Genomic DNA, 22,806 nt, shown 5'->3' on the forward strand with positions numbered 1-22,806 from the left:
GGGCGGATCACGAGGTCAGGAGATCCGGACCATCCTGGCTAATACGGTGAAACCCCGTCTCTACTAAAAAATACAAAAAACTAGCCGGGCGAGGTGGCGGGCGCCTGTAGTCCCAGCTACTCGGGAGGCTGAGGCAGGAGAATGGCGTAAACCTGGGAGGCGGAGCTTGCAGTGAGCTGAGATTCGGCCACTGCACTCCAGCCTGGGCGACAGAGCGAGACTCCATCTCAAAAAAAAAAAAATAATAATAATAATAATTTTGAAGCTACCTAAAATAAAAGCCTATAATTCATGGTTTTCAAGAATCTGCCTTAAAAATCTAGACACAAACCCTTCTTTTTAAAAACCAAGTAATGTCCCATGCTTCAGTGCTAGTAAAGCCTAAAAATATGTTGTCAGTTTGCCGTGTGACCTGTGTAACCCCGGGCAAGCGATTTCGACCCCTTGTATGCCGTCTCCCTCGTCTATGAGTAGCTGTAATAGTAACCACCTTGTGGGGTTGTGGAGATCAGTAAAGAGCTAGGAGAACAGGGCCTGTTGTTACTTCAGTGTGCTTATGTTGGTAAATGACCCATTTTCTTTCTCCTTCTGCTCAGATTTGAATTCCTGCAGCCATGGCACCAGTATAATGCCTATTATGAGTTTAAGAAGCAGTTCTTCCTCCAGAAAGAAGGGGGCGATAGCACGCAGGTACGTGTCTGAACACAGGGAGGCCGTGAAGCTGTTACAGGTGGCTCTGCCTTCCAGATCAGAAGTCACTTTCTGTTTATTCTCCTACAGGTGAAAGGGCTGGGTGATTCTTCACCTTTCTTTAATGTGTGTCTGGCATACTCCATCTTTCACGTCCCCCTTAGCTCTGGAACTTGATCTATTGAAAGCATCTGCCCACATTCACAGTACTGATGATTGTTTGTCCAGCACATTCTAAACAAAAAAAATCCTGTTCCTTCAGCTGTTCAATGTTTTGGCTGTCTACAGTTTTTAGCTACATTTCCTGACAGCCGGGTACCCTGCATGTGTTGTGTTAACATGTGTGAAATATATAAAATATGGCCAGGTACGGTGGCTCATGCTTGTAATCCCAGCACTTTGGGAGGCCAAGGCGGACGGATCATGAGGTCAGGAGATCGAGACCATCCTGGCTAACATGGTGAAACCCCATCTCTGCTAAAAATACAAAAAATTAGCCAGGCGTGGCAGCAGATGCCTGCAGTCCCAGCTACTTGGGAGGCTGAGGCAGGAGAATGGCATGAATCCCGGGGGGCAGAGCTTGCGGTGAGCAGAGATCATGCCATTGCACTCCAGCCTGGGCAACAGAGTGAGACTGTCTCAAAAAAGAAAATATATATATATATATATATATATATATGTGGGCGCCTCACACCTGGCCAGCTGCTGCTGGGGGTGTCCTGCAGCATGGTCTCTGCCTGCTCCTGCACGCCCTTCCCCCTCACCAGGTCCCCGGCGTGGTGCTGGTGCCCTTGGAAGTGCTTTTTGTCCCGCAGCCCCGTCTTCTGCCTTTGCTCTGCTCTTCTCAGTTATACAGACACCCTGACATTTTTGTAAAGCCAGTTTTGGTGAAGAGATGACATGGACCTTGCTTCTCAGGAGATTTCTTCAGACCTTTATCTCCGATGGCATGGCCCACACTGAAAGAAACTGACTCCTCTGTAGGTGATGAGGATAATTTGGTATTTTTAAAGAATTCTCAGTAATCAGCGTCCAAAGAAAAGGTACCGAAGATTGGTTCCCAAGGCAGTATTAGGGCTTCAAAGAGTATAGTGTTTTTTCAGACAGGAGAAAATCTTCTGCTCCTCTTTGATACATTCTATTGTAAGAAAAAATAGCAGATCTGGATATGGAAGTCTATTCCCAGTGCTGCTTGGGCAGTAATGTACAGTTGCCGTTGTCCAGTGAAACATACATACTGTATACATCTCTCTTTTTTGAAAATGTCTGTATAATTTCTTGCTGACAGTTTATAGTGACATTTCATCTCTAGGCTGTGTCCGCACCGGAAGAGGCTCCCACAGACTCTGCTCCTGAGAAGCCGAGTGACACTGGGGAGGACGGCGCGCCTGAAGACACGGCCGAGGTGGGAGCACGGGCAGGCTCAGGCGGGAAGAAGGAGGCGTCGTCCAGTAAGACCGTCCCGGACGGGAAGCTGGTGAAAGGTACGCTGCCACTTGCATGTTGGCCTTGCACGTTCCACCGTAAGTCGGCAAGCGCAGGATCCTCGGCGACCTCACCTGCAGGCTGGGTTGGGGTTGGCGGCCCCCGCAGGTGGCTGCGGCGAAACCTCCGCCTTCTGCGCTGTGTCGTGCTTGCCTAGCGTGGCACTGGAGGTAACGTGGGTGTGAGCAGCCCTTAGGTATGTGTCTGTTTAACAGTCTGTTCACTGTACTGGACGTTTGCAGAAAGTTTCAAATAATCCTTCATACTCCCTGGGACTTTCTGAAGCTATTTATATGCAAACTGTTGTACCAATGAAATTCATTTACTTACTTGTCAAAGCAGGTTCCTTGCGAATCTCTGCCAGGCGATACTTCGCTCACTCGATTTCAGTTACTTTATTATGTTCTTGGAGGGAGACTTTCATGTTGCAGGACACACATGCACGTAAAAATAAAAAGCCAGTGCAATTAAAAAGCAGACAGAAGCAAAGGCCAGAGCAGGCCCCGTAGCCAGGAACCTCATGGAAGCCCGTGTGGAGCAGCGGTGGGCTCCCCCACAGGAGGGAGGTTCTGTGGAGGAGAGGCGTTCAGCTGGTGTTGCGAGAGGAACGGGAGGCACCGAGGCGGGGGTGCAGCCCTAGGCAGGAGCCCCGTGGTGCGAGCTGCCCGGCCCTGTGCTGAGATGTGGTAGGTAGTCAGCAGTGACTGGGGGGGTGGCTGGTGAAGGATCCTTGGCCAGCTTGTCCAGGCGTGCCCTTTGGGGGAGGGGCCGGTACATCTGACAGGTTTCAGGTCAGCAGAATAACTTTATCCAGTCTGGTGACTTTGCGATGCAATTAAGCCACTGGAGCGACTTCAGAGATTTCTGGTGGCATTGGTGGCCTGGAATGGAGTGTGACAGGTGTGGCAGTGGGGCGAGGTGACAGCTCTTGGGTTAGAAGGAAAGGCAGAGTGGAGACGAGAGATTGAGGAAGTAGGCTGGGGTGGTAAGAGGACCATTCTTTGCATAAAGATGCCTTGCTGTATGAGAATGGTGATCATTCAGCAAAACCAAATCCGTGTGGATGAACTGTTAACTAGGCAATTCACTATGTGTGTCTTTGGGCCTCTCATTCCAGGAGGTTACCTGAGCACAAATGATCCATCTCTCACCCTTCCCGGCCACCCGCAGACTCTCATTGGAATAACCAAAGGATTGTAATAAGTAGAGGATGAAAATGGTTATTGCTCTAGAAAGCAGGGGGAGGTACTGTCTGTATGTCAGGGTAAGGCAGCACACCTGGAGCTCGCAGAGAAGTGCCCTTGAGACTCAGGGCGGTGACCCCAGGGGAGTCGACCGTCAGCCGCAGAGGGGTGGTCAGGAGGCTGGAACAAGCTGGGGGCATCCCAGAGGCAGCAGTACCTCATCCGTTCTCACACCCAGAAAGAAACCACAGCCCGAACCTGCCTCCTGCCCCAGGGTTTGCGAGCGCAGGGAAGGCGCCTGACGCAGCCAGCTCTGGGGCGTGGAGAGGGGTTGTGAGCCCAGGGAAGGCGCCTGACCCCTGCCAGCTGTGGGGCTCGCAGAGGAGCAGCCCTGCACACAAGGCTGCTGCCAACCAGCATGGCCTTCTCCACACCTCCCTGATTGTCCTGGCACCTGGCAGACAAAACAGCACACCCAGAAGTTTCCCGTCTCCATCCACCCAAGCCTGAGACACCTGAACAGAGATCTACTCAGTATCTGACAAAACTCATGCTAACTCTCAGTTCTCAAAAGCACAGGCCAGCCTCTCTCTGAATAGATGCGGAGACAGAAATGTCATCGCGCCCACAGAGATTCCAAAGTTCGGAAGACACAGCTGAGCCTCCAGGCATATGGGCATCTCTGAAACAGACTGCGTAACAGGAGAAAAATCTTTAAGTCTCTAATTTGTATTCTACAAAACTGAAAATATAAAACTTGTGCTACTGATTATCAGACGTGGAAAAGATTTCTTAGAAATAAATTGCTGTGGAGTGTGGTGGCTCACGCCCATAATCCCAGCACATAGAGAGGCCAGGGCAGGCAGATCGCTTGAGTCCAAGAGTTCGAGACCAGCCTGGGCAACATGACAAAACCCCGTCTCTGCTAAAATTACAAAAATGTAGCCAGGCATGGTGGTGCATGCCTGTAGCACCAGCTCCTCACAGAGGCTGTGAAGTGGGAGGATCACTTAAGCCTGGGAGGTAGAAACCAGCCTGGACAATATCGTGAGACCATGTCTCTACAAAAAAATTAAATTAACCAGGCTTGGTGGCACACATCTGGCCTCCCAGCTACTTGGAGGCTAAGGTGGGAGGATTGTTTGAGCCTGGGAGATGGAGGTTGCAGTGAGGCAAGACCACGCCACTGCATTCCAGCGTGTGTGACAGAGGAAAAAAATTATAGGTATCTTTAAAGTATATGAAGAACATACATTATTTCAAATTTGAATGAATTTGAAAATCAGTGAAAAATAACGTTTTCTAAGAAAACATGAGTTGCTGAAATTATTTCATAAATAAGGAACCGACATAGATCTATAGACCTGAAAGAATTTTGAAAATAATTGGTTAGTGAAATACCTCTAAACCCAGGCAGTCAGCCAAGACAAATTAAAGGTCAAGTTAATTCACCCTCAAGAAATAGAACGCCTACATCATTAAAGCCACTCCACAGCATTAAGAAAGATGGAAAAGAATGAAGCTCTCAAAGCTTGGCAATCTGTAGACCACGATCACTTACAAGTATAGATGTTAAGATAAGAAACTGAATTCAGCTATGTATGAAAATAGTAATAAGTTATGAGCAAGTAGGATTGTTCCAGGAATCCCAGTATGTCACAAAATGAGAAGATCTTCTAGTACAGTTTATCATATTAACAGATGAATGGCTTTCTCAGATGCTGAGAAAGCAGCAACATTCTCTCACATTTTTATGATGAAACTTCTTTAGTATAACAGTAATTGATGTTGGAAAAACAGGCTCTCCGTTTTGAAAAATAATAAGACATCACATATTTGACAACCATAATTCCATATAAATCCAGTATTTAAATGTAAAAAATAAAACTAGAAAAGTAGAAACATATAAAGGTAATTTTTTGAAATAATCTTGGAGCTGGAAAGAAGTGTCTAAGAACTGAAGCTGTAAATCATGGGGAAAGATTAGTAGGTCTAATGGGGGCTTGGCCTGAATAAAGTTAAAAGACAAATACAGAAATGGCAGTAATTGCTAACACATAAAAATAAAGGTTAACATCCTTACTATAGAAAGAGCTTTTATAAATCAATAAGAAAAGACAGTCACTGACCTAGAGAAATAGACAAAGGACATGAAAAGATGGTTCCAAAAAGAAGAAAAATCGATGGCCAGTAAATATATTTTTTCAATGTATCCTCATTAACAGGTTTTTATTTTTTGCCTCTCAAATTGATAAAGTTTAAAAAAAGTAACAATCATAGGCTGTGGGCAGTGGGAGTACTGGTTTTGAAGGAACAATGATAGGCTGTGGGCAGTGGGAGTACTGGTTTTGAAGGAACAATGATAGGCTGTGGGCAGTGGGAGTACTGGTTTTGAAGGAACAGTGATAGGCTGTGGGCAGTGGGAGTACTGGTTTTGAAGGAACAGTGATAGAGAGGCTGTGGGCAGTGGGAGTACTGGTTTTGAAGGAACAATGATAGAGAGGCTGTGGGCAGTGGGAGTACTGGTTTTGAAGGAACAGTGATAGAGAGGCTGTGGGCAGTGGGAGTACTGGTTTTGAAGGAACAGTGATAGAGAGGCTGTGGGCAGTGGGAGTACTGGTTTTGAAGGAACAGTGATAGGCTGTGGGCAGTGGGAGTACTGGTTTTGAAGGAACAGTGATAGAGAGGCTGTGGGCAGTGGGAGTACTGGTTTTGAAGGAACAATGATAGGCTGTGGGCAGTGGGAGTACTGGTTTTGAAGTGTAAGTTGATACAACCCAGTAATATGGACTGAATTTTAAATGAAAATGACCTTCTACTCCTAGAAACGTGTTTTACCAAGATGTCTATACATGGATGTTTGTTGTAGGGCATGTTTGTTTTTTTAAATAAAAAAAAACCTTGGAAGCAGTTATGGTAAATTGTGAATTGGCATGTCCATACTACTTTTTGCTGTCTAAGTGGTCTGAGTTGACACGGAAATGTGTCTACACAGTAAAGAAAGGAGTTGCTGGGGCCGGACGCAGTGGCTCACGCCTGTAATCCCAGCACTTTGGGAGGCCAAGGGGGGCAGATCACGAAGTCAGGGGTTTGAGATCAGCCTGGCCAACGTGGTGAAACCCTGTCTCTACTAAAAATACAAAAATCAGCCAGGTGTGGTGGCAGGCACCTGTAGTCCCAGCTAATTGGGAGGCTGAGGCAGGAGAATCACCTGAAACTATAAGGTGGAGGTTGCAGTGAGCCTACATCAAGCCACTGCACTCCAGCCTGGGTGAAAGAGCAAAACTCCGTCTCAAAGAAAAAATAAAAAAGGAGTTGCTTATTAAGTGAAAATAGCAGGTTATGAAACAAGGAGCTGTGCCCTCATTTTTCACACGTGTACCATTGTACACTTCTGCCGAGGAATCCACCAATGATGTTCAGATGATTTTTTTCCGTATTGGGATTGCAGCTGATCTTTTTGCTCATATGCTTTCAAAATTTCCCATAGAAAATGTATATTACTTTTGAAGTTAGAAGTTAGCAATAAGAGTTGTTAGCTAAAAAGCAGAAACCTATTTGCTACGGAAGACAGAGGGTTCACTCAGGGGTGCCCGATGCCATGTCACCCGTGCATCTGTCCCCGCTTGGTCCCGTCCTCTACTGCCTGGGAGATAGTGGGCCGTCATCGCCTGAATGCAGATCGTAGTGAGTGGTGTGCAGGAAAGAGGTGGGGCAGGTCTGTCTGAGGAGGCCTCGTAGGGGCTGGTCCTTGAAGAATGTGAAAGGGACGGGAGAAGAGCAGGCAGCTCTCAGGCAGAGGGCAGGCCGGCAGCAGAGGTGAGGGGCAGTGCAAACGTGGAGCAATGGCCCCGGTCACGCAGGGACGTGGCAGCCTTGGGAAGGAACTGGGTTTATTCTGAATGCAGCATGAGACCACTCGCTGAAGCGGTAGGACATGCTTTCCATGTGTTGTCACGTGATCTGCAAGGAGGATTCTAGGCAGAAGCAACAATTTTGTGATTGAAAAATTCCACATAAAGAAGTAATTCCTGATTCCCTGCACTGACCTGAGGTACCATGAGAAACTTACTTAATCTTTTCACCCTCAGTTTTCCCATCTGTAAAATGGGAAGCCTCTCAGTGTCCGTTCTGTGGAGCTGTAAAGGCTGAGTAAGGGAGGCCTGTGGGCCGTGTGCCATAGGCCACTCTTAGTGTAAGTAGCTGTGGTTTTGGCTTTGTGTTTGGCATGTATAGATACTAGCTTTAAAATGTCTACTTGAGAGGCCGGACAAGGTGGATCACCTGAGGTCAGGAGTTCGAGACCAGCCTGGCCAACATGGTGAAACCCATCTCTACTAAAAATACAAAAAATTAGCTGGGCATGGTGGCGAGCTCCTGTAATGCCAGCTACTCAGGAGGCTGAGGCAGGAGAATCGTCTGAACCTGGGAGGCAGAGGTTGCAATGAGCTGAGATTACGCCTTTGCACTTCAGCCTGGGCGACAGAGTGAGACTCTGTCTCAAAAAAGCAAAAAATGTCTACTTGAGGCTGGGCACAGTTGCTCATGCTTGTAATCCCAGCACTTCGGGAGGCTCAGGCAGGAGGATTGCTTGAGGCCAGGAAGTCAAGACTGCAATAAGCTATGATTGCACCACTGCACTGCAGGCTGGGCAATACAGTGAAACCCTGTCTCAAAAAATATTAAGAAAATAAAATGTAAAATGAAATAAGCATCACTAGAAAGTGTTCCAGAAGCTTTCATCTTAATACTCTTATTTGTTGATTGCATATTTTTCTAATTTGGGGAGATGGTTTGGAAATAATTGTTATTAAATCATTTCATGATATGTTTTAGTCTAGCCCCTTGTTTTTTTTTGTTTTGTTTTTTGAGACAGAATCTCACTCTGTCGCCCAGGCTGGTGCAGTGCAGTGGTGTGATCTCAGCCCACTGTAACCTCCGCCTCCTGGGTTCAAGTGATTCTCCTGTCTCAGCCTCCCAAGTAGCTGGGATTACAGGCACCCGCCACCGCACCCAGCTAATTTGTATATTTTTAGTAGAGACAGGATTTCACGATGTTGGCCAGGCTGGTCTTGAACTCCTAACCTTGTGATCCACCCACCTCGGCCTCCCAAAGTGCTGGGATTACAGGCATGACCCACTGTGCCCTGTCAGTTTTTTTTTTTTTCTTATGGAAAATCTCAAACATGTACGAAAACAATATCATATAATGCCCACTCACGCCCCACACATGTGCTCATCATCTGGCTTCAGCTGCCGGCCCTGCTCCTTATTATTTTGACGTTATAAAGTACTGCTCTCCCGGTATTAGTGTCTTGGTGTGTGCCCTGTCCCTTGAGGCAGTTGCTGATGAAAAGTGGTTATATTTCAGAGGGTCCGGGCTATCACATACTTAACTGTCTACTTCACGTCACACCGGGTTTGAAGCCGTAAATTGCTAAAGCGGGAGGACCTCCCCCAGGGGCTGGCCAGGTAGCCCGCCGTGTGCCGCAGAGCATCACAAACATAAGTTGCAGCCCTTCCAGAAGCTTCCTTGTTTACCCAGAACCCACCTCCCTCTCAGTCACCTGGTTTGCGGTGCACTTAGCATCCCCTTCATTGTGGGTTACTTGAATATTCTTCATAAATAACAACTAATGGTTTTTTAAAATACTGTATCTTATTGCAACCAGTTAGCTCTTGTCAAGAGCCATTTATCACAGCATCTGAAAGAGAAAGGGACTCTGTGTTCATTGAGTGGTGGGGCAGGGAAGATGATTTTTTTTCTTCAGGGCCTCCATATTTCCCTTAAATTAAACTTTCTGGATATTCTAGGAGGAGGGATTGCTTCTAAATTTTTGTTACGCTGGGTTTGAAATTTTCTTACAGGTGTGGAAAATGGTCTAACATAATGCCTGTCACAAAGTAGGTAAAAATGTTTGCTGAATAAAGGCATGGATTCTGTAATTTTTGGTTTGTAAGAAAAGGCTATTTTGTATCATGGGGAATTTTTGGAAGAGACCTGTTTATAGTGGAGTCACATCATATGCCTCCTGAAGCAAATTTAGATATATGCTGAGCCGTGAGCTTTTTTTTTTTTTTTTTTTAAAGAAAAATGAGGCCGGGCACAGTGGCTCACGCCTGTAATCCCAGCACTTTGGGAGGCCGAGGCGGGTGGATCACAAGGCCAGGATATCAAGACCATCCTGGCTAACACGGTGAAACCCCATCTCTAGTAAAAATACAAAAATTTAGCCGGGCGTGGTGGCGGGCGCCTGTAATCCCAGCTACTCGGGAGGCTGAGGCAGTAGAATCGCTTGAACCTGGGAGGTAGAGGTTGCAGTGAGCCAAGATCGTGCCACTGCACTCCAGCCTGGGCAACAGAGCGAGACTCCATCTCAAAAAAAAAAAGAGAGAGAAATGACAAGAATTGGCCATTTAAAATTGCAGGTGACTGCCCTGGCATCAGCAAGTGTGCCCTTGCCATGCAGTGCCCAGTCAGTGTCGTTCTCACAGCACAGTTCAGGGGCTTGCCCCAGCCCAGCGCCGTGCAGTGCATGTCTGTCCAGGTCTGCTCTGATGGCACGGCGTCCCCACCAGAGACCCTGTGTATGATGTGGCTCCATGCTGGTCATCCCCTTCCCAGCAGCCTGTGCTCAGGTGGGTAGCAGGGCCTGCAAAGATTTCCACTCTGTAACATGTATCATAATTCTCACCTTTCCTCAATAGCTTCCTTTGCTCCAATAAGCTTTGCAATCAAGGCCAAAGAAAATGATCTGCTTCCCCTGGAAAAAAATCGTGTTAAGCTAGATGATGACAGTGATGATGATGAAGAAAGCAAAGAAGGCCAAGAAAGTTCTAGTAGTGCTGCAAACACTAACCCAGCAGTTGCCCCACCCTGTGTAGTTGTTGAGGAGAAGAAGCCTCAACTTACCCAGGAGGAGCTAGAAGCAAAGCAAGGTTTGTTGATAGCTTTTAAACTTCTTGAAAGAAAGGAAATACATAAATATAAGATTTATCTGCTAAGCCAAAAAACCTCAAGGCTGCCAACTAGAATCTGAAGCCTTTGGAAATCAGACCCATTTGAGAGTTGTGTAACATGTCTGAGGTTTTGAAACGTTCTCTGTTAGAGGAATGAGCTCTGCTCTTCACTGAACCTCAAATGCAGTGCCGTTGGCAGTTTGTTTTCGAAGAAACTGAGTTGGCCGTCTTAGCCCTCATGCGCCACAGTGGAATGCATTAATGGAGGCTCACTTTGCGCTTGGCTGGCAGCCCCAGGGTAAAAGGCTCAGCCTTGCTTCCCAGCTCAGGAACCAAACTAGGAGATGCCCTTTCGTGAGGCTGCCTCCCAACAGAACCATTGGGCCCTTGAAGGTGGTGTGTACCCAGCTGGTTTTCGGGCTGCAGCTCATCTTCATGGGCCACAGCGTGGCCACCACACCCGCTCCAACACTGCCGGTAGCATGGGGACAGCATATAGTCTTCCCATCCTGACTCCAAAATAAATTCTATTCTGCATTAAAGCAGTCAAATAATGGTTGCTGCATTGTGGTTGTTATCTATTCTAACTGATTTTCTTAAATTGCTTTTCCTGTATACACACATTCAGATCAAGCAACATTTAAAAGAGGCCAATTTTCAGGCCGGGCGAGGTGGCTCATGCCTGTAATCCCAGCACTTTGGGAGGCTGAGGTGGGTGGATCACCTGAGGTCAGGAGTTAGAGACCAGCCTGGCCAACATGGTGAGACCCCGTTTCCACTAAAAAAAAACAATTAGCCAGGCATGGTGGCGCACGCCTATAATCCCAGCTACTTGGGAGGCTGAGGCAGGAGAATTGCTTGAACCCGGGAGGCAGAGGTTGCAATGAGCCGAGATCGCGCCATTGCACTCCAGCCTGGGCAGCAAGAGCAAAACTCTGTCTCACAAAAAAAAAAAAAAAAAAAAGGCCATTTTTCAACCACAATCCACCATCAAGAACTTCCATTGTGCTGTGGCGTTCTCCCTGAGCAAACTTGTACTCATGCCTGTACATCTGAATCTGTACTTCCTGTGTGTAAACTAACCAACTGTCGGATCATTTGGAATAAAACACTTCTCATAGAGTATCCATTGCCTGGTGTGAATATTTTGGATATATGTTGAGAGCCATTCTGAGGTTTTCATTATTCCAGCTTTCTTTAGTATAGAGTCTCATCAGCCTTCTAACTCTAAAAGTAAAATATCCAAAAAAGGGCACGTTATAAACTAATTCTTTCAAAATTTGATTTGTCCGATGTATGTACCTATTCAGAAACTTTAACTGACTGCATCGTATGACGCTTTTGCAACCTGTGAAAATTAAGATCAGATAAAATACTGCTTGCTCTAAACTTCTCTTTTCTCTTTGTTTATTCCTTAAGCAAAGCAAAAGCTGGAAGATCGCCTCGCAGCTGCTGCCCGGGAAAAGCTGGCCCAGGCGTCTAAGGAGTCGAAAGAGAAGCAGCTTCAAGCAGAACGTAAAAGGAAAGCGGCATTATTTTTACAGACCCTCAAAAATCCTCTGCCGGAAGCAGAAGCTGGGAAAATTGAGGAGAGTCCTTTCAGTGTTGAGGTATAGTAAAGAAATCCCACATTGGTATTTGCGGGGCTGCGTGGTACATAGAAGCAGGGAGGATGTGTCTCCCTCCAGCTGCCTGTCTCTGGCCTGAGTGAGGGATATGAGCCCCCAGCTCTTCCTTCCTACGTGGGTTGGCTTTTGCTTTATAGCTGTGAATCGAACAATTTGACAAGAGTTTGCCCCATAAGTGCACGTTCACATAAACAGCAAATACTGCCTGCGATTTCGGGGGAGCCTCTGCTTCATGGCTGCCCTTATGGGGCGGGCAGGAGGGCCTGGGGAGTCACTCCCATGGGTCCTGCTGGGGAAATGTGGTGGATACACTTCCCTGGAGCCCCGCCTCTGCAGCAGCACCAGTACTGAGCTCACACTTAGGGCAGAAATCCTTTTGCCACAGTCTGTATCAATGTCAACACTTTAATTAAAGAGAAAAAGGAAGAGGGAGTTAAGAGAACAGATTCCGGGAGTACATGGCTCCTTCCTCAGTGGTGTGAGCAGAGATATGGCCTTACATGGGGGTCATCACATGGCTGCCTTACAAGTCTCCTGCACCAAGGGAAGGTGCTCAGAACAGAGGCCTTCAGTAGACACTGGCTCCTGTGCCAGGGGAATTGCTCACATGGGTGTCTGAGACCAGAGGCCTTCAGGAAACACTGATGCCTTCAGCAGCAGCAGTACCGTAATTGATCATATTCAGCAAAAACACTGCTTTTTTTTTTTTTTAGTCACATCAATTTAGAATCTTTTAAGTTTAATTTTAGATTTTTTATAGCAGTTCTGTCTCTGAATTTTATTTTGTATTTAAACTACAAGAATATCCAGAAATTCTTTGGGGAGTTTAGGAGCATTTTGGAGACATAACTCTTTTAAAGTAAGAAAAATAATAGAGTAGGACACATCCTTTGAGGATTAAAGGAGGATTGTCTTTGTATCAATAAACTATGACAAAACTGGGCATTTTAGTAACTAGTCCTATAATTGTAGATGAATTAAAAGCTGACTTAACATTTGAACTATAATATTAGGATGGGTTTAGATCTACAATTAGACAATAGCTAAAAAGTTGTGGTTTTGTTATTTCAAGAGCACTTAAAAAATCTTTTTATAAAATCTTTCTCAACCTAATCTCTCTCCTAAAAAAAAATGAATGAACACAGGAACAGAAAATGAAACACCACATGTTCTCGCTTATAAGTGGTAGCTAAACATTGAGTGCACATGGACACAGAGAAGAGAACAGCAGACACGAGGGCCTCATTGAGTGGGGAGGGAGGGAGTGAGGAAGGTAAAGATGAAAAACCTCCCTATTAGCTACTGTGCTCACTGCCTGGGTGATGAAATAAATAAAAGTTGGAAAGAATAAAAAAGATAGTAACTCTGGGAATTTTACTTTTTGAAAAGTTTGCAAACCTTCAAAAAATTGGAAAGAATGGTAAGATGCCCCCAGTGCCCAGGCGATTGCATGCGCATGCTTACTCATCTATATGTGGGCACGTTGACCCATGCGTGCTCACCCTCTCTGAGAGTCGTTTGCAGACGTGGTGACCGCTCTACCCTGAATACCCATGAAGGGCCTTCTCCTGGGAAACACAGTGCCGCACGCAGATTGCCCACTGATGGTACATCACTTCCTCTGCAGGCCGCAGTCACATTGCTCCAAGTGGCCCCACGTGTCTTTTGTAGCTCTTTTTTTCCCGTAGTATAGAATGAGCCTTTCACTTTAATTATGCTGACATTTCTAAGAGTCCAGGACCATTATTCAAAACTGATTCTCTGCTTGAAGTCACTCCGCTTGTTTTTGTTTGGAAACAACATTCTGGGCTCAGACTTTTGAAATGATGCAGAAGGCTGAATCAGCTTTCCTGTTTTGGGAGTCAGTCTGAAATCCCCTCACATCTGGCAGGAGGCCTCAGAAATAATATGATGAGCAGGGAGGGGAGAGTTACATAAGAGGAGCAGAGAAGATGAGTCTGTGTGAGACCTGTCGAGTGCCCGAGTGCCACAGGGTGGGCTCCTGCCCCTGATTCCGGAGTGCCCGGGCCACCCACTGTAGCCTCAGCTCCACAGGTCGGTGGTGCCCAGTCTTCTGAGCCGTTCGACTTGCCAGTCCCAGAAATGAACATTTTCAGGGAAGGTAGGAACCCCCAGCAGCCCCGCAGGACACCATCTCACAGCCTTTCCACGGCTCTTCAGAGTCGGGGCTGCCTCCTGGCTCCTCACTTCAGCCCGTTATGGCAAAAGGATCTCTCGTCATTCCTTAGCTTTAATAGGATTTCTTGGCTGGGTGTGGTGACTCACACCTGTAATACCAGCACTTTGAGAAGCCAAGGCGGGTGGATCGCCTGAGGCCAGCAGTTCGAGATTAGCCTGGCCAACATGGTGAAACCTCGTCTCTTCTAAAAATACAAAAAATTAGCCGGGCATGGTGGCGCATGCCTGTAACCCCGGCTACTCGGGAGGCTGAGGCAGGAGAATCTCTCGAACCTGGCAGGCAGAGTTTGCAGCAAGCCATGATCCCGCCACTGTACTCCAGCCTGGGCGACAGAGCGAGACTCCATCTCAAAAAAAAAAGGATGGCCAGGCATGGTGGCTCATGCCTATAATCCCAGCACTTTGGGAGGCCAAGGCAGGTGAATCACAAGGTCAGGAGATTGAGACCATCCTGTCCCACATGTTAAAACTCCATCCCTACTAAAATACAAAAAATTAGCCAGGCATGGTGTTGCATGCCTGTAGTCCCAGCTACTCCGGATGCTGAGGCAGGGGAATCGCTTGAACCCGGGAGATGGAGGTTGCAGTGAGCTGAGATCACGCCACTGTGCTCCAGCCTGGTGACAGAGCAAGACTTTGTCTCAAAAAAAAAAAAAAAGATATTCGGCAGCAATAAGGGGATGAAATACACAACAACAAAAATGATCATGAGGACGCTTGTAGCCACACAGAAAATGCTTCTGATGTAATAAGCAAGAGAAGCACAATATAAAATACATCCACTTCTGTGGTTACAGCCATGAAAATATGCATGTGGCAAGAAGGGAAGGGAATTTAAGAAAGTAAGGGACCTGTTACAGTGGCGTACGGGTTATCGTGTTTTGATATCATTTGTGCAGTGGATAAAGGGGTTCATCAAAAGACATTCGTGAGAATACTTTAACCATTTATATTACATGACTGTATCTGTATGTTGTAATAAAATTTCCAGTGAAATTCAGTCACAACTATAATTTATCACTAACCCAGTTTTTCCCAATCTACTGTAGTTCCACATCACAGCAACCAGAATTATTTCCTTATAAACACAAAATATGTTACAGCTTAGGCCTTTGTCCTATTTATTTATTTTATTTTACTTATTTGTTTTTTTGAGACAGAGTCTCACTCTGTCACCCAGGCTGGAGTGCAGTGGCACAATCTCGGCTCACTGCAACCTCTGCCTCCTGGGTTCACGCCATTCCCCTGCCTCAGCCTCCCGAGTAGCTGGGACTACAGGCGCCTGTCACTGCGCCCGGCTAATTTTTTTGCATTTTTAGTAGAGACGGGGTTTCATCATGTTAGCCAAGATGGTCTCGATCTGTCCTATTTATTTTTATACGTACATTTCTCTCACCTCTCCTGTTTGCAGGCATTGGTTTTTGAATCTGTAGAACATGGAAACGAGTGTTTAAATCACTAGAATGCTCTCCCTGGATATATGTGTGTGTATGTGCAGATTACAGCTACCAAGCCATTTCAACAAAAGTGTAATGGTTGTAGCAGATGATGATAAATGTCTTTAATTGCTTCTGAAACAAAAATACTTGTAATTAAATTGGCAATTGTCATAAATAAAAATCAAACTCAAAAATATTTTTAGCCTAAAACAACTTCTGGGACAGGTTACCCTTGACTTTACTAAGTATTCTAGCATCTACTTTACTCACTGATGTTGAGACATTTGACCCAGCTGTGTAGTTGTAAAATTCTCGGAGTCCAGGAGGACTTGAGACAAAACCATGTTTGGCCACCGCACACCCTGGGTGAGGGAGCCAGCGTGGCTGAGGGCACATCAGCACCAGGAGGCTCATGGCACCCCCAGGTCTGTTGGAGCCATGGCTAGCTCAGGCTGACTCTGCAGGGTGGCATGAGGACACTCCCTTATACAAGGCCTGGCGTAACATGGCAGGAATTTTACTGTCACCTTAAAGTTAACTAAAAACAGCCACAGAGCAGCTTATGTGCCTGAAGGACAGTCACTTCTCTGTCTTTACTTTGCTTTTTATAAAACTGATGTATACATATTATTTTTAAAGTTCAAATGCTACAGAAAGGTATAAAAGAGAAAAGGTCCTTTCTTTCTTGTGTATTTTTTTAAATTCCTGTGGAAATGGCACTTTTTAAAATTCCTCTCAATTCTCTCCCTTCTGTAGTTTGAGTTTTTAACATAAAGGTTACCATTTTACCTTTTTTAACTGTGCCGTTTATGCTGGCATTAAGTGTATTCGCACTGTGCAACCATTACCACCCATCCATTCCCAGAATGTCCATCTTCTAAAACCAAAACTCTTTAGCCATTAAATAGTAACTCCCTGCTCTCCCCTCCCCCAGCCCTGACACCCACCTGCTTTCAGCCTCTGAACGGGACTCCTGGGGACTGCCTGTGAGTGGGATTCTGCGGTGTCTGTGCTTCTGTGCTTCTGTGCCTGGCTGACTTCGCCTAGCGTGGTGTCCTCCGGTCCAGCCATGTGGCAGCCGCGTTGGACCCCCTTCCTTTTTGCGGTTGAATGATGCTCCCTCGTGTGTATCCCCTCCCTTTGTTTCCTGTGAATCCTTGAGGGGAAAAACTCAATTCGATTCATGTATGTAGAGATGTAAAACCTCACAGTTATGGGATCATACCCTACGTATTTTCCTGACATCTTCTTTGACTTACAGTAGAGATCCTTCTGTTATCAATGCTTACAGTAGTGTTTGGTGTGTTACAGGCACTTAGTAGATATTTATTGACCGAATGACTGTAAGTAGTTTACCTGTAAATCACCCCCTCTGTGTGTGCCCCTCCCCTGCTGTGGGAAATGTGAGCCACGTCTCAGGTCTGTCTTTGTGAACAATGCCATCACCCATCTGTGTCCTGTATCTTGTGTACTCCAGTGAGTGCACTCATGGGGGAAATCCTCACCATGGAGTTCTTTTTTTAATTTGAGATACTGCTCAGTTGACCTCTGAAGGGATTGTAGCAGTTTTATTGGCGACCATGGAGTATGAGAACTGTTTCTTCATGCCCCTGTCGGCATTGGGTACCATCAGCCTTTCAGTGGGAAAGCAGCATCCGCTTTAACTGACATATTTAATGATAAGTAATACTGAGTCACTTTGCTGATGTCTTTTTTTTTTTTTTGAGACGGAGTCTCGTTCTGCCTCCAGGTTGGAGTGCAGTGGTGCGATCTCGGCTCAGTTGGCTCACTGCAACCTCTGCCTCCCGGATTCAAGTGATTCTCCTGCCTCAGCCTCTCAAGTAGCTGGGGCTATAGGCGGGTGCCACCACGCCCGGCTAATTTTTGTATTTTTAGTAGAGACAGGGTTTTACCATGTTGGCCAGGATGGTCTCGATCTCTTGACCTCGTGATCCGCCCGCCTCAGCTTCTCAAAGTGCTGGGATCACAGGCCTGAGCCACTGGCCCGGCCACTTTGCTGATGTTTCTTGGCCTTGTCTGCTGCCTTTTGAACTGACTTTCCCTTAGCCTGGGCCTGTGTTTCTTCCGGCCCCAGGAAGGGCCCTTTCTTTGTCTGTGCTGCTTCATGTTAGCTGTTTGTCATCAGTGTCACAAACTTTTCTTCCTCTGGTACGTTTTTGACCTGCCACACTTGGAATTAATTTCAGTTTGAGGAGCCTGTCGCTAGATGCAACACATTCACTAAGTCATACATGTTTTCCCCAGTGACTCACAGAGCCTTCCTTACGACGTGCTGAACTCCCATTTGTACTCGATCTTTCTGCGTATGTGTTCCTGTTCAGTCCCATTGATCATTAGGAGAGGTGATTTTACGTATTGAGATACAGTTGTAAATGATGTCCTAAAGTGTGCCTATTGGCATGGAAAGATATTGGCAGTACTCTTAAATTTTTCAAGTGGAGTATAAAATTTATAAAAGCATATGCAAAAATAGTGCATATAAACCTGCATATGAGACTGGAGAGTTCCCTTGACCCCTTCCCAGGACTCGCAAAGGGGGTGGCTCGTTTACTCGGCCGCCACTCAATCTCTTACAGGAGGGACCACATGAACAGACAGGTGCGGGAACCAGAGCAAAGGAACGCTCCTCTCTAGCGGGAGCAGGCTCTGCGCTGGCCTCACGGCATCCTCCAAGCACATTACAATGCTCTTTTAGCTTTGCCGTCCAGGAGGGGGTGTCTGTGACCCCTGGAGCCCCAGAAAGCGTGTGTTACAGTCAGCGTTGAGTGTTAATCAGCTCTGGAGGGCCAGGGTGACAGCCTTTACACCCTGCCCTCTTGGTACCTGAGTTCTTGTCCAGCGTCCAGCAAGAATCAGGTCACACGAACAAATTGAAGGATGATGAATGTGGAGGACTTTATTGAGCTGTGGAAGTGGTCTCAGCAGAAAGGGAAGCTGACAAGGGGTTACAGCAGGAAGATAATTTTCCCCTGGAGTCTGGCCATCCTCAGCCAAACTCCTCTCCAACATCCAGCTGCTTCGTATCCTCTCTTCGCTCAGACGCGTCTCTCTTCTGTGTGTGTCCCCTAAGTCTGGAGTCTGGGGTTCTTATGGGCACAGGATAGGGGGCAGAACAGGCCAAAAGGCAACATTCAGGCAGGAAAACAGGGATAGTTCTCACTTTGGGCCGTGGGTCCAGGCTTGAGTGTGAAGCACTCGCCAGTATTTCCCTGCCTCCTGTCCGTGTCACATATATTCTCTCTCCATTCCTAGTGTGTGTTCTTAATCCAGGATGAAGAGAAGGCAGAAGTCTTCACTGAGCCCCTTTTGCCATGCAGTCATTTATATAGTCATGCAGTCATTTACATAGTCATGCAGTCATTTACATAGTCGTGCAGTCATTTACATAGTCGTGCAGTCATTTACATAGTCGTGCAGTCATTTACATAGTCGTGCAGTCATTTACATAGTCGTGCAGTCATTTACATAGTCGTGCAGTCATTTACATAGTCGTGCAGTCATTTACACAGTAGCAACAGACTGCGGGATGGTTTCTTGGATTCCACACATTTTTTTCTTTTTCTTTTTTGAGAGAGTCTCACTCTGTCACCCAAGCTGGAATGCAGTGGTACCATCACAGCTCACTGCAGCCTTGACCTGCCGGCCTGAAGCAGTCCTCCTACCTCAGCCTTCAGAGTAGCTGGGACTTATATGCACTTGCCACCACGCCCAGCTAAACGTTTTTTGTATTTTTGGTAGAGATGGGATTTTGCTATATTGCCCAGACTGGTCTTGAACTCCTGGCCTCAAGCAGTTCTCCCGCCTTGGCCTCTCAAGATGCTAGGATGACAGGCATGAGCCCCTGCACCCAGCCCATAGATGTTTTCAAGTTACAGATCCTGCCAAGTTTACGATTCCAGTAAGAGTTTGACAAGGAAATAGGAACTGAAACCCGCCTGTGTTTGCTGAATCTGCTGTGTGCTAGGTGCTGAGGCACTTTGGGATATGCATTAGAAGCTTGCTTGTTCACCAGTGACCGTGACGGCATTTGAGCTGTTGCTGTTCACACATGGGCATTTCCATCAGGACAGCACAGCCAGGAGGAGAGTGGCAGCTCCCGGATCTAGGGCTCAGGCAAGGCCTTGAGGCGCTTACAGAATAGTGAGGACCCACGAGGACCAAAGACCCACAAGTGGTAAAGGACAGGTGGCCCCACTCGAGAACACACGTTCTCAGGCAGGACGGGTATGACAATGGGAGGCCAGTTGTAGAGAGCCTGGGACGCCAGGATAAGTGAGCATGAGCACGAGAGCACGAGAGCTGCATTTCCGCTGAAAGAGTGTAGCTGTGGGGCAGGGGGCGCTGGAGCAGAGTGGAGGCAGGGGTGGGAGGACGCACCTGGCCAGGAGACAGTAGGGCAGTGGGGCTGGGTGAAGGGATGGAGAGGACGCTTTAGTGTTTGCCATCCGTCCGTGGGATTGGCCGATTTCATAGTTAATGTAATGCCCTTCACAAATAAGATTTCTTTTATTTTCCAATACAATCAGATACACAGTCGGTCTGCTTTTGAGCAATTTGTTTTGCCACAGTAGGAAATAATAGTTGCTAGTTCATGTGCTAATTTGTTGCCAAATACTTCATTGTGATAAAGGGGGGCTAATCAATGTTATTTTCCAATGTTACAAAAGTGGCAGGCAGTAAGCTTTTAATGCTCTCATAAATGACCATTTTTCAGAAGTTCTTTGCTTTGTCCTCAACTCTACCTGAACCAACGTACGTCTACCCCCCGACACTCAAACATGACTTCGATTTTGATCATTTTTGCTGGAATATTAAAATTGCATCTCAAAGGCAGCTGTGGTTTCTGGAAAGCTGTGTTTGGCATCAGTCCTTGTGCACTTTTAGCACTTGAAGCTGAAAAAAGCGGTCATGTCAACATCACAGACCATCTTAATTCCGCCTGGCAGAGCTCGCAGCAGCTCTGGTCTTCACCTTCGTGGTGAAGGATGATCGTGTTGTTGGAGTAAATAGAACTGGGCTTCATTACAAGTGACATTTGAAAGTGTTGATTCAGATTGTCCCCTCACTTCAAAATGAAGCCCTTGTCTTTAACCACAGTGGTGAGATAAGTTTTGTTTTTGGTTTTTTGGGTTTTTTTTGAGATGGAGTCTCGCTCTGTCGCCCAGGCTGGAGTGCAGTGGCCGGATCTCAGCTCACTGCAAGCTCTGCCTCCCGGGTTTACGCCATTCTCCTGCCTCAGCCTCCCGAGTAGCTGGGACTATAGGCACCCGCCACCTCACCCGGCTAGTTTTTTGTATTTTTAAGTAGAGACAGGGTTTCACCATGTTAGCCAGGATGGTCTCGATCTCCTGACCTCGTGATCCGCCCGTCTCGGCCTCCCAAAGTGCTGGGATTACAGGCTTGAGCCACCGCGCCCGGCCAAGTATTATTAATGACAGGCATTAGTTAGGATAAAGGCAAAAAAAAAAAAAGTTTAGAGGTTCAAATCGTTGGCAGTAAAAACAGGAGTAGAAACTCAGCTGGAGAGTTGACTCCTCGCACCCCTGTTTGTCTTGACTATGCCTCAGATGGCGTCTCGCGCCCCTTTGGTTTTGTCTTTCACAGACGTTTGCCAGGGACCGGGTTTTTCCATCTCCCCTCTGTTTTAACGCCATGTGTTATCAGTCACATGCCAAAATAGTGCAGTGATTTTGTGAGAGAGAGTAAATGAGGAGAGTTCTTCACCAGAAAAAGACAACAAAGACGTGTTTCTCTTCCTTCTCGCCACAGAACAGACTCCTCACTCGAGGGTGGAGTCTGCGTCTCGGTTTCCTCTTCAGCCTTCTCTTTGTTTTCCTGGGGAGATCCCGGGCCTTGTTAAAAGGACCTGCAGCAGCTCTGACTTCCCCAAACACTCACAGGTGCCTGTGCTGAGGTTCCCAGTGGCGTCTTTCATCCCCGGGGCTGGCTGGCTTTCTCCTGGTTTAGAGTCCATGGATATTGGAATTTTTTTTAGTGCCTCAGCTGATTTCTCTGGTCCCACCCAGGGCTCACCTCAGAGGATGTGCTCAGCTCACAAACCTTTGTTCTTTGCTGTTTGCAGAATGGAAGCCCTTGCAGTGTGTATGGGAGAGGCCATAGCTAGGATGTTGAGCCTCTGAAGTTGTAAAGCTTACTGGCTTTTATTTATTGTCTTTTTAATTTAAAGGATCATTTAGCATTGCTCATGGGCAAATCCTGACTAATGCCAGAGTGGAGTGGGTGTTCTTGGATATAGAGCTTGGCTTCTCATTGGACGTTTGTGTGTTAGAATTATGTAAGCAATAAAATATTTTAGCTGAGTGCGGTGGTTCACGCCTGTAATCTCAGCACTTTGGGAGGCAGAGGCGTGCAGATCACTTGAGGTCAGGAGTTTGAGACCAGCCTGGCCAAAATAGCAAAACCCTTTCTCTACTAAAAATACAGACAAAAAAGAAATTAGCTGGGCATGATGGCACATGCCTGTAATCCCACCTACTCAGGAGGCTGGGGCACAAGAATCACTTGAGGCCGGGAGGCGGAGGTTGTGGTGAGCTGAGATCACGCCACTGCACTCTACCCCAGCGACAGAGCAAGACTCAGCCTCAAAACAAACCAAAAAACATAAAATATTTAAAAGTTAGACCTGAAAAATATTGTTACACTTACAGAATTTCAAATGAGAAAGACCTTTTTGATAAGAACTCTCCCACAGTAAAATGGATTTTTTTTACCAAAGTGTCCCTGGAGATAATTTAGGCAGAGCCGTAAAGATGAACTTGGTAGCAGTGAACTTGGTAGCGGCCAAATGGGAGGGCCATCAGCTCCCGACGAGGAATTCGTCCCTGCCCTCCTGCCTGCAGCACACCCACAACCAGGGAGGGGCATCAGAGAGCATGGTGTAAACGGAAACAGCAAGGAGGCTGAACAGAGGACTGGGAAATCACAGTGCCATCATAAAGCAGCCAGCTCGAGTGGAATCTCATCTTAAATTGGGGCCTGCCCCACCAGGGCTCCGCTGAATTGCTTTTGATCTCAAAGCCAAAGTAAGAAGCATAACTGTAGAAGAATCATTTCTACAGTGTTTTCCCTCAGCCAGTTGGCCTTGCCAGGGCAGACCTAGGGAGCGGAAAGAAGGAAGGGAAGCCCCCTTAGCACTTTGCCTTTCACAGACGCTGTCCTGCGCACACTGTGCCGTCTTGC

At 46.8% G+C, this 22,806-nt stretch overlaps 1 protein-coding gene across 5 annotated transcripts in view; it reads left to right on the forward strand.

The window, feature by feature from the left end:
• The window catches only part of SFSWAP (splicing factor SWAP), a 93,547-nt gene that overhangs the window by 45,360 nt on the left and 25,381 nt on the right, over positions 1–22,806 (forward strand). For 4 of the 5 annotated variants that reach the window (XM_050747688.1, XM_050747684.1, XM_050747686.1 and 1 more), the window contains exons 10-13: positions 597–690; positions 2,003–2,174; positions 10,068–10,298; positions 11,739–11,929. In XM_050747688.1, coding sequence (XP_050603645.1) covers positions 597–690; positions 2,003–2,174; positions 10,068–10,298; positions 11,739–11,929 — 688 coding nt within the window. The remainder of the gene's footprint in view (positions 1–596; positions 691–2,002; positions 2,175–10,067; positions 10,299–11,738; positions 11,930–22,806) is intronic. The other variant, XM_050747685.1, reaches the window with a different exon arrangement.

This window comes from Macaca thibetana, chromosome 11, assembly GCF_024542745.1.
Source record: "Macaca thibetana thibetana isolate TM-01 chromosome 11, ASM2454274v1, whole genome shotgun sequence".
Lineage (NCBI taxonomy): Eukaryota > Metazoa > Chordata > Mammalia > Primates > Cercopithecidae > Macaca > Macaca thibetana.